Source organism: Mercurialis annua, linkage group LG8 (genome assembly GCF_937616625.2).
Source record: "Mercurialis annua linkage group LG8, ddMerAnnu1.2, whole genome shotgun sequence".
Taxonomy (NCBI): domain Eukaryota; kingdom Viridiplantae; phylum Streptophyta; class Magnoliopsida; order Malpighiales; family Euphorbiaceae; genus Mercurialis; species Mercurialis annua.
The window spans coordinates 40,435,068-40,451,646 of record NC_065577.1 but is presented as its reverse complement, the minus strand read 5'-3'; the positions used below and the strand labels follow the sequence as shown (position 1 = coordinate 40,451,646).

The following is a 16,579-nucleotide window of genomic DNA, read 5'->3' as shown; positions in this document are numbered from 1 at the left end:
AGTTCTTTTTAAAAAAGTGTAAAAACATGTTCGGCTTTAAATAATAGTCGAACGGCATATAGTCCAACCTGGAAAAAAATTGAGTCTTTATCTGAACAAATTATGTGGTCCCGATACCGCAAGTGATACATTTGTTAAAGTGTTGTAGCGATCGAAAAAATAATTAAAATATTTATTTGATATATTTTCAAAATCTAGATAATGGAAAAAAATGAAATTTAATATTAAATGCTAAAGCAGAATTCAGCCATTGATGCAAAATCAGACTTTTGCTATTTGCCAATCAGGAAGTTGAATAATTTCATATTTTAAAAAGGCAAAGTCCATAAGAAAGTTTTTGTACTTTATTAGAGCATCTCCAATATAATGCTAAAATGAAGTGCTAATGCCATAACTTAGCATTTAATTTTAAAATGCATCTCCAATGCAGTGCTAGCATATGCTATATCACGTGCTAAATTTAGCACAGACTATAGCATATGCTAAAATTCAACAGCCAATAGCAATTTACTATCAATAACAATTTTACCACGGTCATTTTTTGCATTTATTATTTTAACCTACTTTTTTTATTTTATTTTTATTTTTTTCATTTTAAATTTTGTGCTTCTATTTAATTTTACAACATCGATTTGATTTTTTAATAGTAGACCATACATCAATATAATAAAAAAATTAAATAATTTATTTTTATATAATTCATCGATTCTTTTAATTATATCTTTTAAAAAGCTCATTATTAAATTAAAAAAAATATTACAAAAATGTTAGTTTAAAAAAATTATTAAATAATTAGCAATTAATAAAATTAAGAGATAATTATTTTAATAAATAATTATAACATTTCTTTTTAACTTTATAACTTTACTTTTGCCGAGACGGCTCTATTCTAAAGTTTTTCACGCGGGTTCTATAAATTTGGTAAAATCCAATTTCAACGTCTTTTTTATGTTTTTTTCAGTTCCTCTATTTACATTTTTTTTTTCTTGTATATAAAAGGGCTTAAAAAATAAAAAATAAAAACTGATAAATAGAAGAACTAGAAGAACAAATCAAATAAGTAAAGGAATTCGGCGAACAAAAAATAATATAAATTTTTTAAAAAAAATGATATAACACAAAGGCTTCCGTAAGAGTTTACTTTTCAAAACTAAAATAAAAACATTTAATCATTTTAAAAAATATTTTTTTGTCAAAGAATCATTTTAAAATAAATCAAATTATTAGCTTTGGGTTTTTTTTTGTTTAATTAAAACGTAATAAGAAATTTTCAAAAAATAAATTGGACAAAATGATTAAAGCATAAAATAAAGGCGCTCACTTTTCTACTCTTAAATCCTCAGTTCCTCACTCTCTCTACTCAATTCAAATTTTTAACATTACTAAACTAAAACTAAACCCCCAAATTTCCATTTCTCTCAAATTTATTTTCTAGGGTTTTAACACCAACACAAACCCTAAAATTACAGTTTTCTTTGTTAAAATTGCAATTTCTAGTTCATTTAAACATTGATGATCTTATCGGATCCATCAATGGGATTATTAGCAGCGAGTGGAGGCGACACAGTGAAATTATTTGATGTATCAGAAGAAGCTGGAGATCGCTGCATTTTGAGTTACACTCCTTCTCCGAGTTATCTGGTTAACTCAGTCAAATGGAACCACACTAGTGAGTCAATTACCTGGTTAACTCGGTGTTTTAAATTGTTTTTGGTTTTATGTTTTAATTTTGTTGTGTTCGGCAGATTTGGTTGTTGCTAGTGCTGGAGAGGATAAGAAGATATCGTTATGGAGAAAAAATGGGCAGAGTATGGGGACTATTCCGGTTACTGGGACTGATGGTGGAGACAATATTGAGGTGATATTAGATTAGATGTTGTGTTTTTTAGTGAAATTTCGATTGGAAAAGCATTGGTGAATGTTTTGATTGGGGTTTAGAATTGGTGGCCTGAGGGTTCACAGATTTCATTGAGGTTTTTGAGCTGTTATTAGCCATGAGTAAATTGCTCAATTGTATCACTAGTTTTGTATTTAGTTTCCATTTGGCTTATGAAGTATATAGAAGTTCGAGTGAATTTGATTCCGGTAGTTACAACTGAGAAACGTTGTAAGTTACTAGCACTAGACTTGCAGTATGAGGGTTAAGCAAGAAATTTGACTCTTCTTTATGAGAGAATTGAAGATGCAATGGAGTAAATTTGATTTCAATAGCTACAAGTGATACTAGCTCTAGACTTGCATTATGAGGATTAAGCAAGAACTTTGACTCTTTGTTATGAGAGAATTGAAGATGCAGTGGAGTAATTCTGTATGGAAAGATTGCTGTTGTGCTCTTTAAGTATCAGCGATTTAACCTGTTTATGCTTAGATCAATCACAGCCTAGGTTTTCATAGGTTTACTTGCATTCATTGAAGCAGAGAACTATAGTAGAAGAACTTATGGCACTATTTGTCTCTATATCACTTGTTGCACTACTTTTTGCTTAAACCTAGTTAGAAAACAATTTATGTATTGTGGCATATTTATTATTCTTGAGTTAAATTTAATTTCGGGCTCACCTTTCTTCACACGCCCAAGAGATTGGCTTTAGTTAATAAATGCATTGAACAATATCTGATTATTTAATTTCCAGGAATCGATATCCATGATTAGCTTTAGTAACAAGGGATCTAGATACTTATGCTCAGGGGGAAGTGGTCAAGTTGTGAAAGTATGGGATCTACAGAGGAAGCGCTGTATTAAATGGTTGAGGGGTCACATCAGTACAATAACTGGCGTTTTATACAATTGCAAAGATGAGCATTTGGCTTCTATAAGTCTAAGTGGTGACCTTATTCTTCATAACCTCGCATCTGGCTCAAGGGCAGCAGAATTCAAGGACCCTTACGAACAGGTTGTTTAGTTTCTTGAATTTTCATTGCGAAATTCTGGAATTTGTTGCTTAAAGCTTGCCCCGGGCTAATTTTTAATGCTGTGGATTTTAAGACCAGGTACTACGGGTGCTTGACTATTCAAGGATCAGCCGGCACCTTTTGGTGACTGCAGGTGATGACGGGTCTGTTCATTTGTGGGATACAACCGGTCGCCAACCAAAGGTTTTTATATTTTACTGCTGGTACATGAACCAAAGTCACACACAAATAAAAAAATTGATATTTGGGCGTGAGCAAAGACCTTGTTATGAAATGGATTTACGTTAATTATTGGAAACTTTAGGTTAATGTTGTGCTGTTATTGCTGTTGTGATGCAACATAACTAGAAATGATTCGTGGAACTTGAGCAGTATAAATTCTCAGTAAAACCAAAGGGATTATTTCTATTTTGTGTCAACTTACTATACCAAAAAAGATGCTGCTTCAGATAAATATTCGATTAGATTGTTTCTATTAAAATTTTCTCACTTTCAAATTCACCAACTAACTATTGTTACAAACTTACGAATTACGATTTTCACATGTTGCTAACTAGGTTTTTCTGTTAGCCTTTTGCAATAATTTTGTAGATTTGTTCCTACAATCTTATGTCTGTCTGGTCTTTAAAATATTTAGATATAACGATGGCCCTTTTTTCGTTATATAGGTTTCATGGTTGAAGCAACATTCTGCCCCAACAGCTGGCATTAGCTTCTCACCATCAAATGACAAGGTCTCATCCTCCCTTCCACGCCACCACTTCTGAATTCATACGAAGAAGAAAATTATGTTACTAATCTTCTTTAGAATAGGGAAACTTATTTGAGGACATGATTTGTGGTAAATTTGCTAACTATTTTGTTCCTTGAACATTTATAATACAGATAATAGCTAGCGTCGGACTGGATAAAAAGTTGTACACTTTTGACTCCGGGTCTAGAAGATCCTCATCTTGCATATCTTATGAGGCACCTTTCTCTTCATTGTCATTCAGGGATGATGGCTGGATTCTAGCAGCTGGAACAAGCAATGGCCGGGTGGTGTTCTATGATGTTCGTGCGAAACCACAGCCTTTCAATGTTCTTCTTGCTAATAGCAGTTCAGAGGTAGATATCTTTTTATCGCTTTATGCCGAATATAGCTTAGTTTCAGTTTATAGATTAAATCTTGATATAGACACATTTGGCTGGAAAAAAATGGAAGAAATGTCAGTTGTATGTTAGACATTTGAACTCAAATGAAATAGTTGCTCTATGAAATGGTGTTGGTGTTTAGTCTGTGGGAGTCCATTGTGTGCGAGTAGAAACTTCTTGTTGTAAGTATGGATAGGCTTGGACACATAAAATGTATATGGTTAATGAATTCCTGGGAACTATTGAGTGTTTGACTCTGCAAGAGTTCTTTCTGAGAGTCTGTAGTGTTCAATTGTCTGCACTGTATCCTTGAACTCAACTCTCACATGGCAGAAAAAATGTTATAAATTCATGAATTTTGAATATCCCTCATCTAACAAAATTTATCATCTAAAATCCCTCCTAGGTGGGAAAGTAAAATCCATCCTTTATTTAAGAATGATCGATTATTTGAAAATTAAATTATTTCAAAATTTCCTCTATATCCTTTGATTTTATTTTCAATCCAAACAGTGAAATTTATAAATTCATGAAATTTACATTTCATGGATTTTGTAAAATACGGATTCTAAAAAATCCCAATCCGAATGGTTATATGCCAAATTAACAGCAATAGAGTATTTTTCGGAAGTAACTGGAATGATATACCATGGCACTAGTACTGACACATAAAATGATTGTACCATCGTTTTCATGTGTTTTTTATGCTGGATCATCATATTATTCATGTGTGCTGATCGAAGATTCAGCAGCTCACCCTCTGCCCATTGGTATGAATTATTTGATGGGCCACTTTTTAGATGGAGCTCTGATCTTCAGAAAGTAATTAATGGAACAACAGCATAGGCTGGAAAAACCATTGCTTGCATAAATCAATTCTGTTGCTAATTAATATTTCTAGTGGGAAATCTGCTGTTAGTTCACATAATCAAAAACCTGATATTCATGGTCTTTATCAGGCCGTTACAAGTTTATGCTGGCAAAGATCAAAACCAGTTGCGGTAAATGAGAGCCACTGCTCTGCTGAGACTGCTCTTCTGGGAGGTGCTGTTGAAGATTCCGTTCTTATGCCTGACCCACTTCCCTCTGTCACATCATCAGGTGCTTCACTATCCACGGTGGTGTCAAGTTCTCGTAATCCTGGGCGTCCAAATTTTGATTCATCATATCTTACATCAACCAGTAGTGGATCCGCATCAAGCACCCACAATTTATCTTCAGCCGAGGAAACACCATTGAGAAACCATCTACGCCCAAGTGGAATGCTGTCAAGATTAAATGCCCCGCGTGGTAGCTATAATTTTAAGGATGATATGGACGTATTTTCACCTGTTGTTGATGTCCAGCCTATCACACCGTCACTTGATAAGCTATGGGGTGATAACGATGGTGCCAAAAAAGATAGTTTACTACTAGATAAGAAGCCCTCTTCCATGTTTCCTTCATCCACTAGGAGATTCGATGATGCAGCAATTGATCATCCAATATTTGACTGGAAAACGAGCTCGACTTCCAGACAGGTCTGGCAATTTTTGTTTATTCTAAATGTATTAATTATTTAATTGTTTTATTATTGTCTGGGGCAACTCTCAAATATTTTACAAATATCATTGTTGTCCATTGTGAATTTTATACCATGAAGATTGTTTTCCCTTTGTAGTGGTTTACCGTGCTTTCCTTTTATCAAAATACCTGTGATTGGTATCCGTTATAAGAACTTTGGTTTTCTTATTTATTTCTAGGCTTTCTGTTTAAAATTGAGGCAGCAAAGGTTCATTTTGCCCCTCCAACTTGGGATAAAAGATCAAAAGAGTACAAGTTTGTGGTCTTGGAGAAACTTTTTACACCTTTGCCATTCAGAATGACATCAGATTTAGGGTGTAAACTGACCCAAAATTGACAAGTTGTGGCTTTTTTTCCTTCAAAATGACAAACGTGGACTCTTTTGATCTTTCGTCCCAATTTAGAGGGGCAAATGAACTTTTACTGAAAGGTCGCCAAACTTTGATAATCATGTGCAAAACTTTCAAGTTTTAACATCTTCGCACCACGATTCTTCTGTTGTCTATTTTTTGCAGGAAGAGACCCGAACTTCTTCATTTACATTTGGAGAATCTTCTCCTGCTCCATCTTCGAAGAGTGAAGAATCCTCCATCACCCCTCCAGAAGCTTGGGGCGGTGAGAAAATATCTGACAAACCTGTCCTCCCACGCCAATCGCTCTCTCGTTTTGGGCTGTTAGCTTCTGGGGGTTCGACAATGTTTTCTGGTTTTCAAGATCTGTCCTCTTCAACAAGTCAGACAATTACAACTTCATTGACGAATTTTAACTTGAGCTTTCCAAATATACGCACCGATATTTCTTCAAATCAGGAGACTTTAACAGGATTTCCAGAACTTACCTCTTCTAGTTCCATGTCTCAATCTATGGGTACCAAAAGTATTATTGGACCAGCTAACCTCGATATGCCAGGACTGGGTACTTTGACACTCCCTCGTAAGTTTTCAACTTATGCTGAGAGGATAAGCACTGCTTCTTCCTTGGGTGATGGGATATCCCTCGCAGTGAACTCACCAAAAATGAAGAAAACCGGATCTGAGACCAGGGAAGAACTTTTGAGCAGCCTGCTATCGAGGTCTGACTCATTGGCTACAACAGAACCTGGAAGTTTCCCAGCAACAAATGTATGTATGCTTGCTTGATTACTTTGATAATTATTTACTTGTGTTTGCATCCAAAGGTTTAACGTGTTTTGTGGCACAAGACTAGGCCATAAATATGATTTATCATTGGGTGTGCAGTATTCGGGTATAACCGAATTAATCGACTGAACCATACCAAATTTTTGACTTGGTTGGGTTACAGTTAATTCAGTTTGTTTATAATAATTTTGAAATTTTTGGTTAATTTGGCTCAGATTTTGGTATAAATTATTTGAATTAACTGTACCAACTGAATTATTTATACGTAATGTTATCTTTTAGAACTTATCTATTAATTTGACCTTTAAAATTGTATATAATTAAAAATTACATCAAAATTAATTGTCATTGTTTTCTAATTTTTTTAATAATTAATAATATGAAATTCAGTTATTTGGTTAACCAAAATAATCGACCGAACTAATTAATTATTTCGGTTAGGTTATAATTAGGCTATGTATATTTCAGTTATGGTATTATAAAATATTGAGAAATCTAATTACGGCTAATTTTGTTCAATGACCGAACCGACCAATGCACACCCCGAGTCTCAGATGCCTTCATTGTATTGTGCCTTTGAGTTTATTAGAAATAACTCAAATAGTTTTCTTTTGAAAAAGTTGCCGATAATTGTCTCCATTGTCACTTAAAAACTCAAAGCGGCAATGGCATTTGATAAATCTCGGAAATGTAAAGTACATATCATGTTGTTGGTGCTAATGAATTTGCTACATTGTGACAGGGAGGAATCTCGCAAGCAAATAAAGCTCATCAGCTCGATCCACATCAGGGAAGTTCTTTCACCCTTCAGCTTTTCCAACGTACTCTTGAAGAAACTCTCGATTCATTCCAGAAATCCATCCATGGCGACATGAGGAACATTCACATCGAAATTCTAAGGCAATTTCATATGCAAGAGGTATGAATTGTCACAGTTGTTGATCTAATCATTTTCGTTATTTCCTTGCAATCTAATACAGTTGACACATTGAGCAGACAGAATTTTCGAGTGTGATGAGCTCAATTCTGGAAAATCAAGCTGAAATGATGAAAGAAATAAAGTCTCTCCGTAAAGAAAACCAAGAGCTTCGCCAATTGCTTTGAGAAATTTGGAGCTGTGTCTATATTTTTACAACTTTTGGCTGACTTTTGGAATTTTGTAGTTTTAATAGTTCTGCTGTTTAATTCCAGCCTTTTGTTACATCAGTAAATACAGTTGCTTCGTACAGCAATAGTGCTGAAAATTTGGAGGAGCGTTAAACATTGAGGACGAGGATATCAAATTCAAAGTAAGGGATCGTATTGATTCTCTTTTAGACGATTCGTTGGAGGTGGGATTCTTTATCTCTTGAGCGTGTAAATATATGTTTTTTAGCTTATGAAAATAGGGCTTCAATTTGATGTATTCATTTCTGATTATATAATTTCGTTTTTTCTCGTAGTAAAGTAAAATTCAATTTAAATGATCACAATTGTTGTCTCTTGTTCGGCAAAAAAAGAAATCAGTTTAATCTTGATGAAAAAAAAATGAAAACAATTATAGAAGGAAAAAATTAGCAGCGTGATTTATATTTTGAAGCTGGTTTACTGATCCACTAAAATCCAAATCTTTTTGTCTCTGTAAGCTCATAGAATTATGATAATTTTAGTCTAATGTAAAAAGGTCAAAAACAATTTTAGTTGAGCCTCACTAGTTATTTGATAAGTTCGGTTTGATTTGATTTCAGTTTTTTTATTTGTTTTTAAATATAAATTCGGTTTGAATGTGAAATAACTAAAAAAAGAAAGCAAAACAGATTCCGATTTTGGATCTATTTGAAGCGAACAAAATCAGGCGTCGCACATTCGAATCATCAACCTCATTCTTGTGAATTGTATATTGATGATTCGAATCCGATAACATGTTCTTCTCAGGGAATACGATCTTCTTAATCCGCTGCATTGCAGTAGTTCTTTTTCAGCAGCAAATTGTGCAATAAACTGATATACACTTGAAATATTTTATAACTTAAAAATATATTGAAGGATCAAATTATAATTTGGTTTTTTATCAAATCAACCCAACTAAGGGTCATCTGCTACGAGGAGATGGCAAATAGATAATTGAAGGTAGAAATTCAAAAAACAAAATCCTTCAAGTTAGGAATAACCCATTTCCAGGTCCCTGCCTGTTTTGTTCATCCGGTCCTTAAACTATTTTTTGTCATTATCTGGTCCTTCAACTTAGCGAAAAAATCATATTCAAGTCCATGAACGATAAAAACGACGTTGTTTTGTTATTTCCGAAAATGCAATTTATTACCTAAATGGCGTCGTTTTTGTCAGTTAAGGATTTGAAAATGATTTTTTGCTAATCGAAGGACCAGATAAGGACAAAAAATAGTTTAAGGACCGGATGAAAAAAACAAGTATAGTTTAAGTACCTAGAAATGGATTATTCCTTCAAGTTATTAGTAAAGAGCGCATATATTATTTAGTCATTCTTGACCTTTCTGGACCCTCAACATTTCTAAATGGTGCAATAAACTCTACGTCTGAAGAAAAAAACACCAAAATGAGGTTAAATGCCAGAAAAACAATGTATAAAAGGATTTTTTTTATTATGTTATAGAACATTGAGGACCCAAATGAAATGATAAAAACATAAAAGAATGTATGAACTCTTTCTAATTAACTTGAAAAAGGAATTATACCTTTGGTCATAACTAAAAATGTGCACAAACATACAAAAGTGCAAAACCATCCAACCATGTTTGTAATATAACAATCTGGCAGCTTAAGCTTACTAAGATGTGTTGGATACAAGAGCAATGAGCAAGAAATGTCAATTTAAAAAATGAGTTTCTTATACAATTTTGGGATCTCGTGAAAAGGGAAGAACATAAATTTCTCTAATTTGTAAATCTTCCTAATTATTTCCCCATGTTTCTCCCTGCTTACAAAAAAAATAACGGAAAATTGTCATCAAAGTTCATCGAACTGTTGGGCGTCTTTATACTCTCTCAATACATCGACATCACACAGTGGGAAAACCTATGGAAAGCGGCAGCAGATAACTCACTTGTAAGATGAACCAACTCATTCGAACAAGTTGCCATCTGCACCACCCGATATCTCAGGAGCCAGGCGTATATGATTGGAAATCTTTAATTTTACTCCCAATGCTCACTTCTTGATTAATCTCAACACATCGCCCACAAGATGTAATGAGCCGGTGACAAGGACCTGATGAATAATGAGGAGAACATGAAAATAAAGTTAAAGAATGCAGAATCATATTACAAGCATTTTCCACAATTGTTCTCCTGAATTTTGTAGGGAAGCATGCAAAAGATTTCTTCCTACTGATGTACTATATTCTTTTAATATAATATCATGACCAGAGGAAAAAAAAGCAGCAACATAAAATCATGATTTTCCGTCAAATTAAGGATTGATGAGCTCCTCTCACATTTTAAGAACAGACGACAAAACAAGATTAATATCATTTTTGTTGGCATGTCGTAAAAAAATTGCAAGCTAGAAACAATTTTGCGAACAAACGTTCATTTCGCTTCTCCAACTTGACACAAAAGATCAAAAGAGTCCAAGTTCTTGGTTTTGGATAAAAAGAAACCCACAATTTGTCAGTTTTGGGTATATGACGATAGTCTTGATGATCAAAGGAGTAAAATAACCCAAAACTAGTAACTTGTGGTTGTCTTTGTCCAAAACTATGACCTTGGACTCTTTTGTTCTTTTGTGCTAAGCTGGAGGAGCAAAATTAACATTTATTAAAAAAATTGCAGTCACAAAGAATAGCAGTGGCACTGATTGTGTCAGAAAATTCGATGTAACCTTAGAGGTCTCTTGGAGGTATAATTGATATGTTCTCTCTGTGTTAAAATATTTTTAAGCAGCCGAATACTGATGCCCCATGAATCCGCATAGGAAATAAAAACAAATCTATAAAGAGCTCACTATTATCATATCTCTAGAAATAGTTAACAAGTTTGTTGATGAAGTTATAGTATGTCTATATATGCAAGATACGGCACACAGCATTACCTGGATGCGAACAGACCGATTTTGTTGGACACTGTCCCTAAGCCATTTAATAGCCGATGGCAGCGAAGGGAAGACCGCACTATTCTCACAATTCTTCACACTAGTACCTGTTTCATCTTTAACTTCTCCATAAACAGCATCTGTATTATTTGATTCTCCTCCTAATAAGTGAAATAGAACATTTGTTAAGGATTCAAATATATGGAGAAGCCCATTAAGCTACACACCGTTGCTAAGATAATTTCAAAGCTTGATATTGTGCTTTCATTTTTGAAATAAAAGAAAAATAAAACCACAGCAAGTTAGCATAATCACAAAAAAGCTATGAATTTAAATTTCTGTTTTACGGAACTAATTAATTTTTTGTGCATTAACTACCTTTATCACCTCGCACAAGGCTTTCCCATACTTTTTGTAGAGTTAATTGCCAGGACAAATCAACTTGAGGATCAGGTGGGGGTAAAGCATGAGATCCAACCTTGTAATATACTGATGTATTTGGTACAAATAGTGCCTTCTTGAAGTCAACACCTAAAGTATCAAGTCAATGTTTAAGACTTTTTAACACATTTAAACTTTCTGTCAAAATAGTCCTTCACACAAATCTATTTCTTAAAAGAGTTCAAGAATTTACATCTACAGATACTTCTTCCCCGTGTACTTACCCTGACTGGCACATGTTTTCACTAGACGTGGAAGCAGTAGCTGAGGATCCCGAACTGACATACAATTGAACAGCAGTATCTGGTGGAAAACATGCAAGCTTGTAAAACAAATGATCAAATTGTCAAATGAATGAGTGATAAAAAAAGAAGTATGCTTGGATTATCATGCCTAACATCCGCTGGAAAGCAGTAAACTTTGTCTTATATTACTACCCATAGTTTTTTCAAATGATTCAATACTTGGTTAAAGCACAAAGGTTGCGCAAACAATCATAACAGCAGTGTAAATTAATGATATAGCTTTCTGTGTCAAACAAAATGAAGGTTAAAACCATCCTAAAGTCCCCGTACTATTAAATAAACTTGGTCCTTAATAAGTATTTTACATTTAAGTAGTCCCTTAACTATTTATTTTGTACACTCGTGGTCCTTTTTGGCATGATACGCCTCATGTCAATCCAAACAACGCCTATTTTTTGTAGTTATGTCCACAGAAGGACTACGGATGCATAAAAGAAATAGTCAAGGGACTACTTAAATGCGAAATATTTATTGAGGACCAAGTGAAATAAAAGCTCATAGTATAGGGACTTTAGTTTAGCCAAAAATGAACCCTAACCTAGCATCCTCAGGACTTCCTTAGCTTGCTCAGACCATGCATCCCAAATTACAGTATACACCAAACCGGCATCTAAGTATATTCTATAGGTACTTATTTAGCCTGCAAGCTCAATAATATGTAAAGGTTTTTTTTACTTTCTCAAAAACACACTTAAACAAGCTCCTTACACAAACTGTATACCTGCATGAAATCTTTCCTTGATCTTTCCAAGTTGTCATCTTTAATGGCACGAGAAAACCATCTAGCACATGCTTCCATGCTTTCAGGACTGTGGGCTCCATCCAAGTAAAACACAAGATCTCCATCAGTTTCAATGTTTGTATATTGATCAGGAACAATCTGAGCGCGCCCTTGCAGACGTGCTGTTGTTAGCCCTCTAATAAACTGCTCCGGTAAGGGGCCCTGATCCATGCAGGTGACGTTCAGTTGATAACTACTCGCCCACTTTAAAAGATAGCTAATAAGCTTGCAAAAGGGAAAATAAGAAACATATAGAGCTTACATTTTGTACTAAGTAATCGACTTCAACATGACCAGTACTCTGAAGCCATTTAGAAGATAATGCAATAGCAAGACCCGCATTTAGATACTGGTGCTCACCTTCAAGCCCAAGTTTTAGACCATTCAGCAAGCTTGGATCTAATGGTGGTGCCACTTGAAGAGGTACCTGCCATCAGTATGATCTCTTAGCCACATAAAGAAAGCTGTAACCTGAAACTTTCCTCTCCTGCATAATAAAAGCTAGCCTGCTCAACTAAAAGAGCTGTAGCAGAAAGTTTTTTTGGAGACCTAATGTCACCAGAAAATAATAAACCCCTAGATATCTGTTCCATATTGTAATAGATATTTTCAAAGGCTAACAAATTAAAATTATCAATCTCGTCCTGTTCCATCTAAAACAGGCGAGATATCTCATTCCTAGAAAATAAAAAGAGGGGATGAACAAACTTGCATTTCATCTATGCTTAAGTTCTCAACATCTCATCCTATAAGACAGAAAAAAAACTCAAAATGGTCTAAAAAGTATGCTTGCTTAATCTTACAACATCTGGACAGGAACATATCAGGTTTAAGTTTTCTAGACAACGTAAAAGCCCAAGGAAAAAATGTAATACATAAGTACATGTTTGCTAAGAGACAAACCCCAAATTTTAAAAACTAAGGGTTTCCCTGCTTTACCAAGTTAATCTTCTTAGGAATCTTTAGTATTGAGAACTAGATCTAAATGTCTTAGGTGTTGAAGGTTGATATAGGTTTATCACTTCACCGTGATAGTTTAAACATGTGAAAACTGGAGTGTCAAAAAGAATTAAATACATAATTTTAACGTTCAAAATAAAGACCAACTTTGTACTACACTAGGTTAGACAATCATATAAAATGCACTTACATCTAACTTGGAAGCCTTGTTTTCAAGTACATGAATCGCTTCATCAGGTTGAGGCACAGTGAAAGCTGGAACACGATGCTGCATCCATAACATGGAATACGCAATTTTTAAAATAATAACAATGGATATTCAAACTAGACTAAACCGAGAGGTGTATTGATATGACAATGATGATATGCCGAAATGAGAAGAGTAACACCTTAAAGATACCAGCCTTCTCCCCAGCAATTTCACCAAGAGTGTTTCCTGATAAGACATTCAACAAACAGAAATTGTCATAATAGCTCTAAAAACTTTTCAAAGTGTGAGACTAATATCTAATTGCTAATAGAAACAAAGTGATTAAGTGAACATATAGCAACGTATTGGTGATTGGTGAACGAGCGGAATCTAGGTGGTTTGTGAAAGAAAAAATCCATTTCAAGACATGCCAGTTAGAAATACGAATCTGCTCAGTAGTCAAACTTTATAGAAACCAATAAATAACTACATAGTAAACCATTATGACTTATGAGAAATTACCTAACTTACAGAAATAGAACACTAACCAAGAATTTCCATGTGGTCATACCCGAGGGAAGATATACCGCAGACAACAGGTGTTTGAACCTGAAAAATGATCCCATGCCAACTCATGTCACAGCTTTAAAATGTACACTTCTATCATGAAAGACTTAAAATTCACATGTTTTAAAATATGTTTTTCCTTGAATAAATATGAAGCATACCACATTAGTTGCGTCAAACTTTCCACCTAAACCGACCTCCAAAATAACAACATCTACCTGCAATAATAAGTTAAACAAATGTGAAACATATATATTGAAATAAAATCCATAAACATGGATTGTCGACATAGAAAGAAAATATGTAGTGTTAACAAATGAAATATATGCCCACGATACCTGCTCTGCTGCAAATATCTTGAAGGCAAGTAAGGCAAGAAAGCGGAAGTACGTAGGCATAGGTATCTCGTCTGTAGTTTTTTCCTACAAACATACACACAAAGAATCCTTCAATTAATCACTAGAAAGATTAATTGCTACAGATGAGTATCAATCCACAAATATATACACATATATCGCCAAAGAAAACAAAATCAACAAGAGGTTATAGTTTGGTGATTATACAGCAAGATATTTGAGGAACATTATAGCTTAATGTTGACAAGCTGAAAATAGAAGAAGATTTTACCTTGAGTCTCTCAAAACACCACCAGAAATATGCCAAAAATTTCTCTTCACATATATCGTTACTGCAAATCAGCAGCAGCCAACATTTAGAAACCAGAAATATATCTAAACTAATTACAACTATTACACATTTGAAATACAAAGAGTCAAGACTATCACTTGAAAAGTAATAGAAGTCCCACAATTCAACCATAGGATAAGCAAGTTAAACATTTTAAATAAATCAAAATAAAACAAACAATAATTTTTTTCGCATATATATATCTAATTTTCGCCAAAAACAGGGTAATTACTTAGGAAAAAAAATATCAGCATAATAATTACCCATTCAAACGAAATCTTTCTCGAACATCAATAAGATGAGGAGAAGTGAAAAGTCCAGTGCGGAATCCGTAATTTCTTAATATCGATTCTGTGAATGTACATGTTGATCCCTATAACCAAAAAAACAACCAAAACCAAAATTTAAATCAACATATAAACAAAAATGACAAATCAATCTATAATCAACTTATACCTAAATTACCTTTCCTTTGGTGCCAGCAACATGGATAACTTTCATTTCTGATATAGCTTGCTCTAAGTCCAACATCTACATGATTAAAATACCAAATATTTAGTTTAATTCCATTTTTTTGGTGACGAGGACTCACTCTCCGCTGAGCTGAAACCCAATATCAGGGTGTGGACTGCCCGCAAGCCCGCATACCAGGAAATTCCAGGGTTTGAACCTCGCTATTTCATTTTAACGAGGACACACTCCCCCGAGTCAAACCCCGGAATGTGGACCACCCGCAGGCCCATATACCTGGAAATTCCGAGCTATAATGTGGCTGGAAGCTCAGTCCCAACCACTCCATTATCGAAAAAGACATAGCCAGGATTTGAACCGGCAACCATGGAGCCCAGATAGCTGAAACTTAGACCACCGGACCAAACCCGGGGCAGTTCAATTCTATTTACTAATTCATTTGGCATAAACATAATCAATTTAATAAAACTTAGAAAACAGAGTTACTAAAAGCAAACCGAACACTAATTAATTCAATTAAACGCCAAATTAATTGAATTAATTTAATGAGTTTACCTTAATATAATCGAAGAGGATCTCAAACCCATCTCCTTTGTTAGATTTATCAGCACGGCTGCGTTTTGTAATTAAGGATGATAAAGCGTCCATTGCTTCGTCGTATGAAGTAAGGTTCAGCTCCGGCGATCCGTCGTCGTTTTCCGCCATTTTTGTTTTGCTTTATAGAGAGAGATTAGTGAGTGAGTAGAGTTATGGATGACGAGATTGGAATTGAATGGTCGGAGTTTAAGGATGCTTTACGAGACACAAACTATTGGCGATGAATCTGATTGTTGAAAATGATGTTTTCTACTTTTGGTCTCAATATTTAAACATTCAAATGAACTGTCATTTCAGCTGAAGCCCCATTTTGTTGGAAAACAAATAAAAATTCATTAAAAACAATTAAAATTTTTTAATCTCACAATTATTTATTTCTAATATTATTATTTTTTATCATTAAAAAAACAAGACGTTTGCGGGAAAATTTAAACCCACAGCTTAACAGTGTCGCGCTTATATCATTTGAGTTATACTGTAACAAATTTTCTTGAGCTTAGAGCCATGAGGTTTTGCCCATACACTTGATGACTTGAATATTCTGTAGCTAAATCTTTTCCATTATTGTTTTGGAATTGGACTCTACATTTGTTTGTTACAAATTAAATGACATGTAAGAAAAATGTGTCTTTTGCTTAGCTTACAAGTGTTTCAAGGTTGGTATGGACATTCTATATCCACTTACATTATAGTAGTACGAGACCATCAATCATTAGCCATTATTTTATAAGAGAACTGTCATTTGAATCTTCAACTTTATAATTGATTTATATTTAACAACCAA

The 16,579-nt window shown here is 34.2% G+C and overlaps 2 protein-coding genes across 3 annotated transcripts; one reads left to right on the top strand and one right to left on the bottom strand.

Annotated features, from left to right (window-relative positions):
• Window positions 1–1,303: 1,303 nt before the first annotated feature.
• LOC126660397 (protein NEDD1) lies at window positions 1,304–8,154 on the top strand. Its single transcript, XM_050353871.2, has 10 exons — window positions 1,304–1,669; window positions 1,746–1,858; window positions 2,634–2,894; window positions 2,992–3,096; window positions 3,582–3,647; window positions 3,799–4,020; window positions 5,007–5,567; window positions 6,126–6,731; window positions 7,492–7,668; window positions 7,746–8,154. Exons 1-10 carry the CDS (start codon window positions 1,513–1,515, stop codon window positions 7,851–7,853), a joined length of 2,376 nt encoding a protein of 791 aa, XP_050209828.1. The 5' UTR covers window positions 1,304–1,512; the 3' UTR covers window positions 7,854–8,154.
• A 1,327-nt stretch (window positions 8,155–9,481) lies between these two features.
• Window positions 9,482–16,067, bottom strand: LOC126660593 (folylpolyglutamate synthase). Of its 2 annotated transcripts, none has more exons than XM_050354159.2 (15): window positions 15,754–16,067; window positions 15,193–15,258; window positions 14,991–15,100; window positions 14,668–14,728; window positions 14,379–14,462; window positions 14,202–14,258; window positions 14,022–14,082; window positions 13,673–13,719; window positions 13,474–13,551; window positions 12,586–12,750; window positions 12,264–12,485; window positions 11,462–11,540; window positions 11,175–11,327; window positions 10,797–10,954; window positions 9,482–9,974 (listed from the first exon to the last, which is right to left on the bottom strand). In XM_050354159.2, the coding sequence occupies exons 1-15, from the start codon at window positions 15,901–15,903 to the stop codon at window positions 9,915–9,917; spliced, it is 1,551 nt and encodes a 516-aa protein (XP_050210116.1). In that variant the 5' UTR covers window positions 15,904–16,067; the 3' UTR covers window positions 9,482–9,914. The 2 variants fall into 2 exon arrangements, with proteins under 2 accessions (XP_050210116.1, XP_050210115.1); XM_050354158.2 differs by having other exon boundaries at window positions 10,797–10,957; window positions 15,754–16,065.
• Window positions 16,068–16,579: the final 512 nt, after the last annotated feature.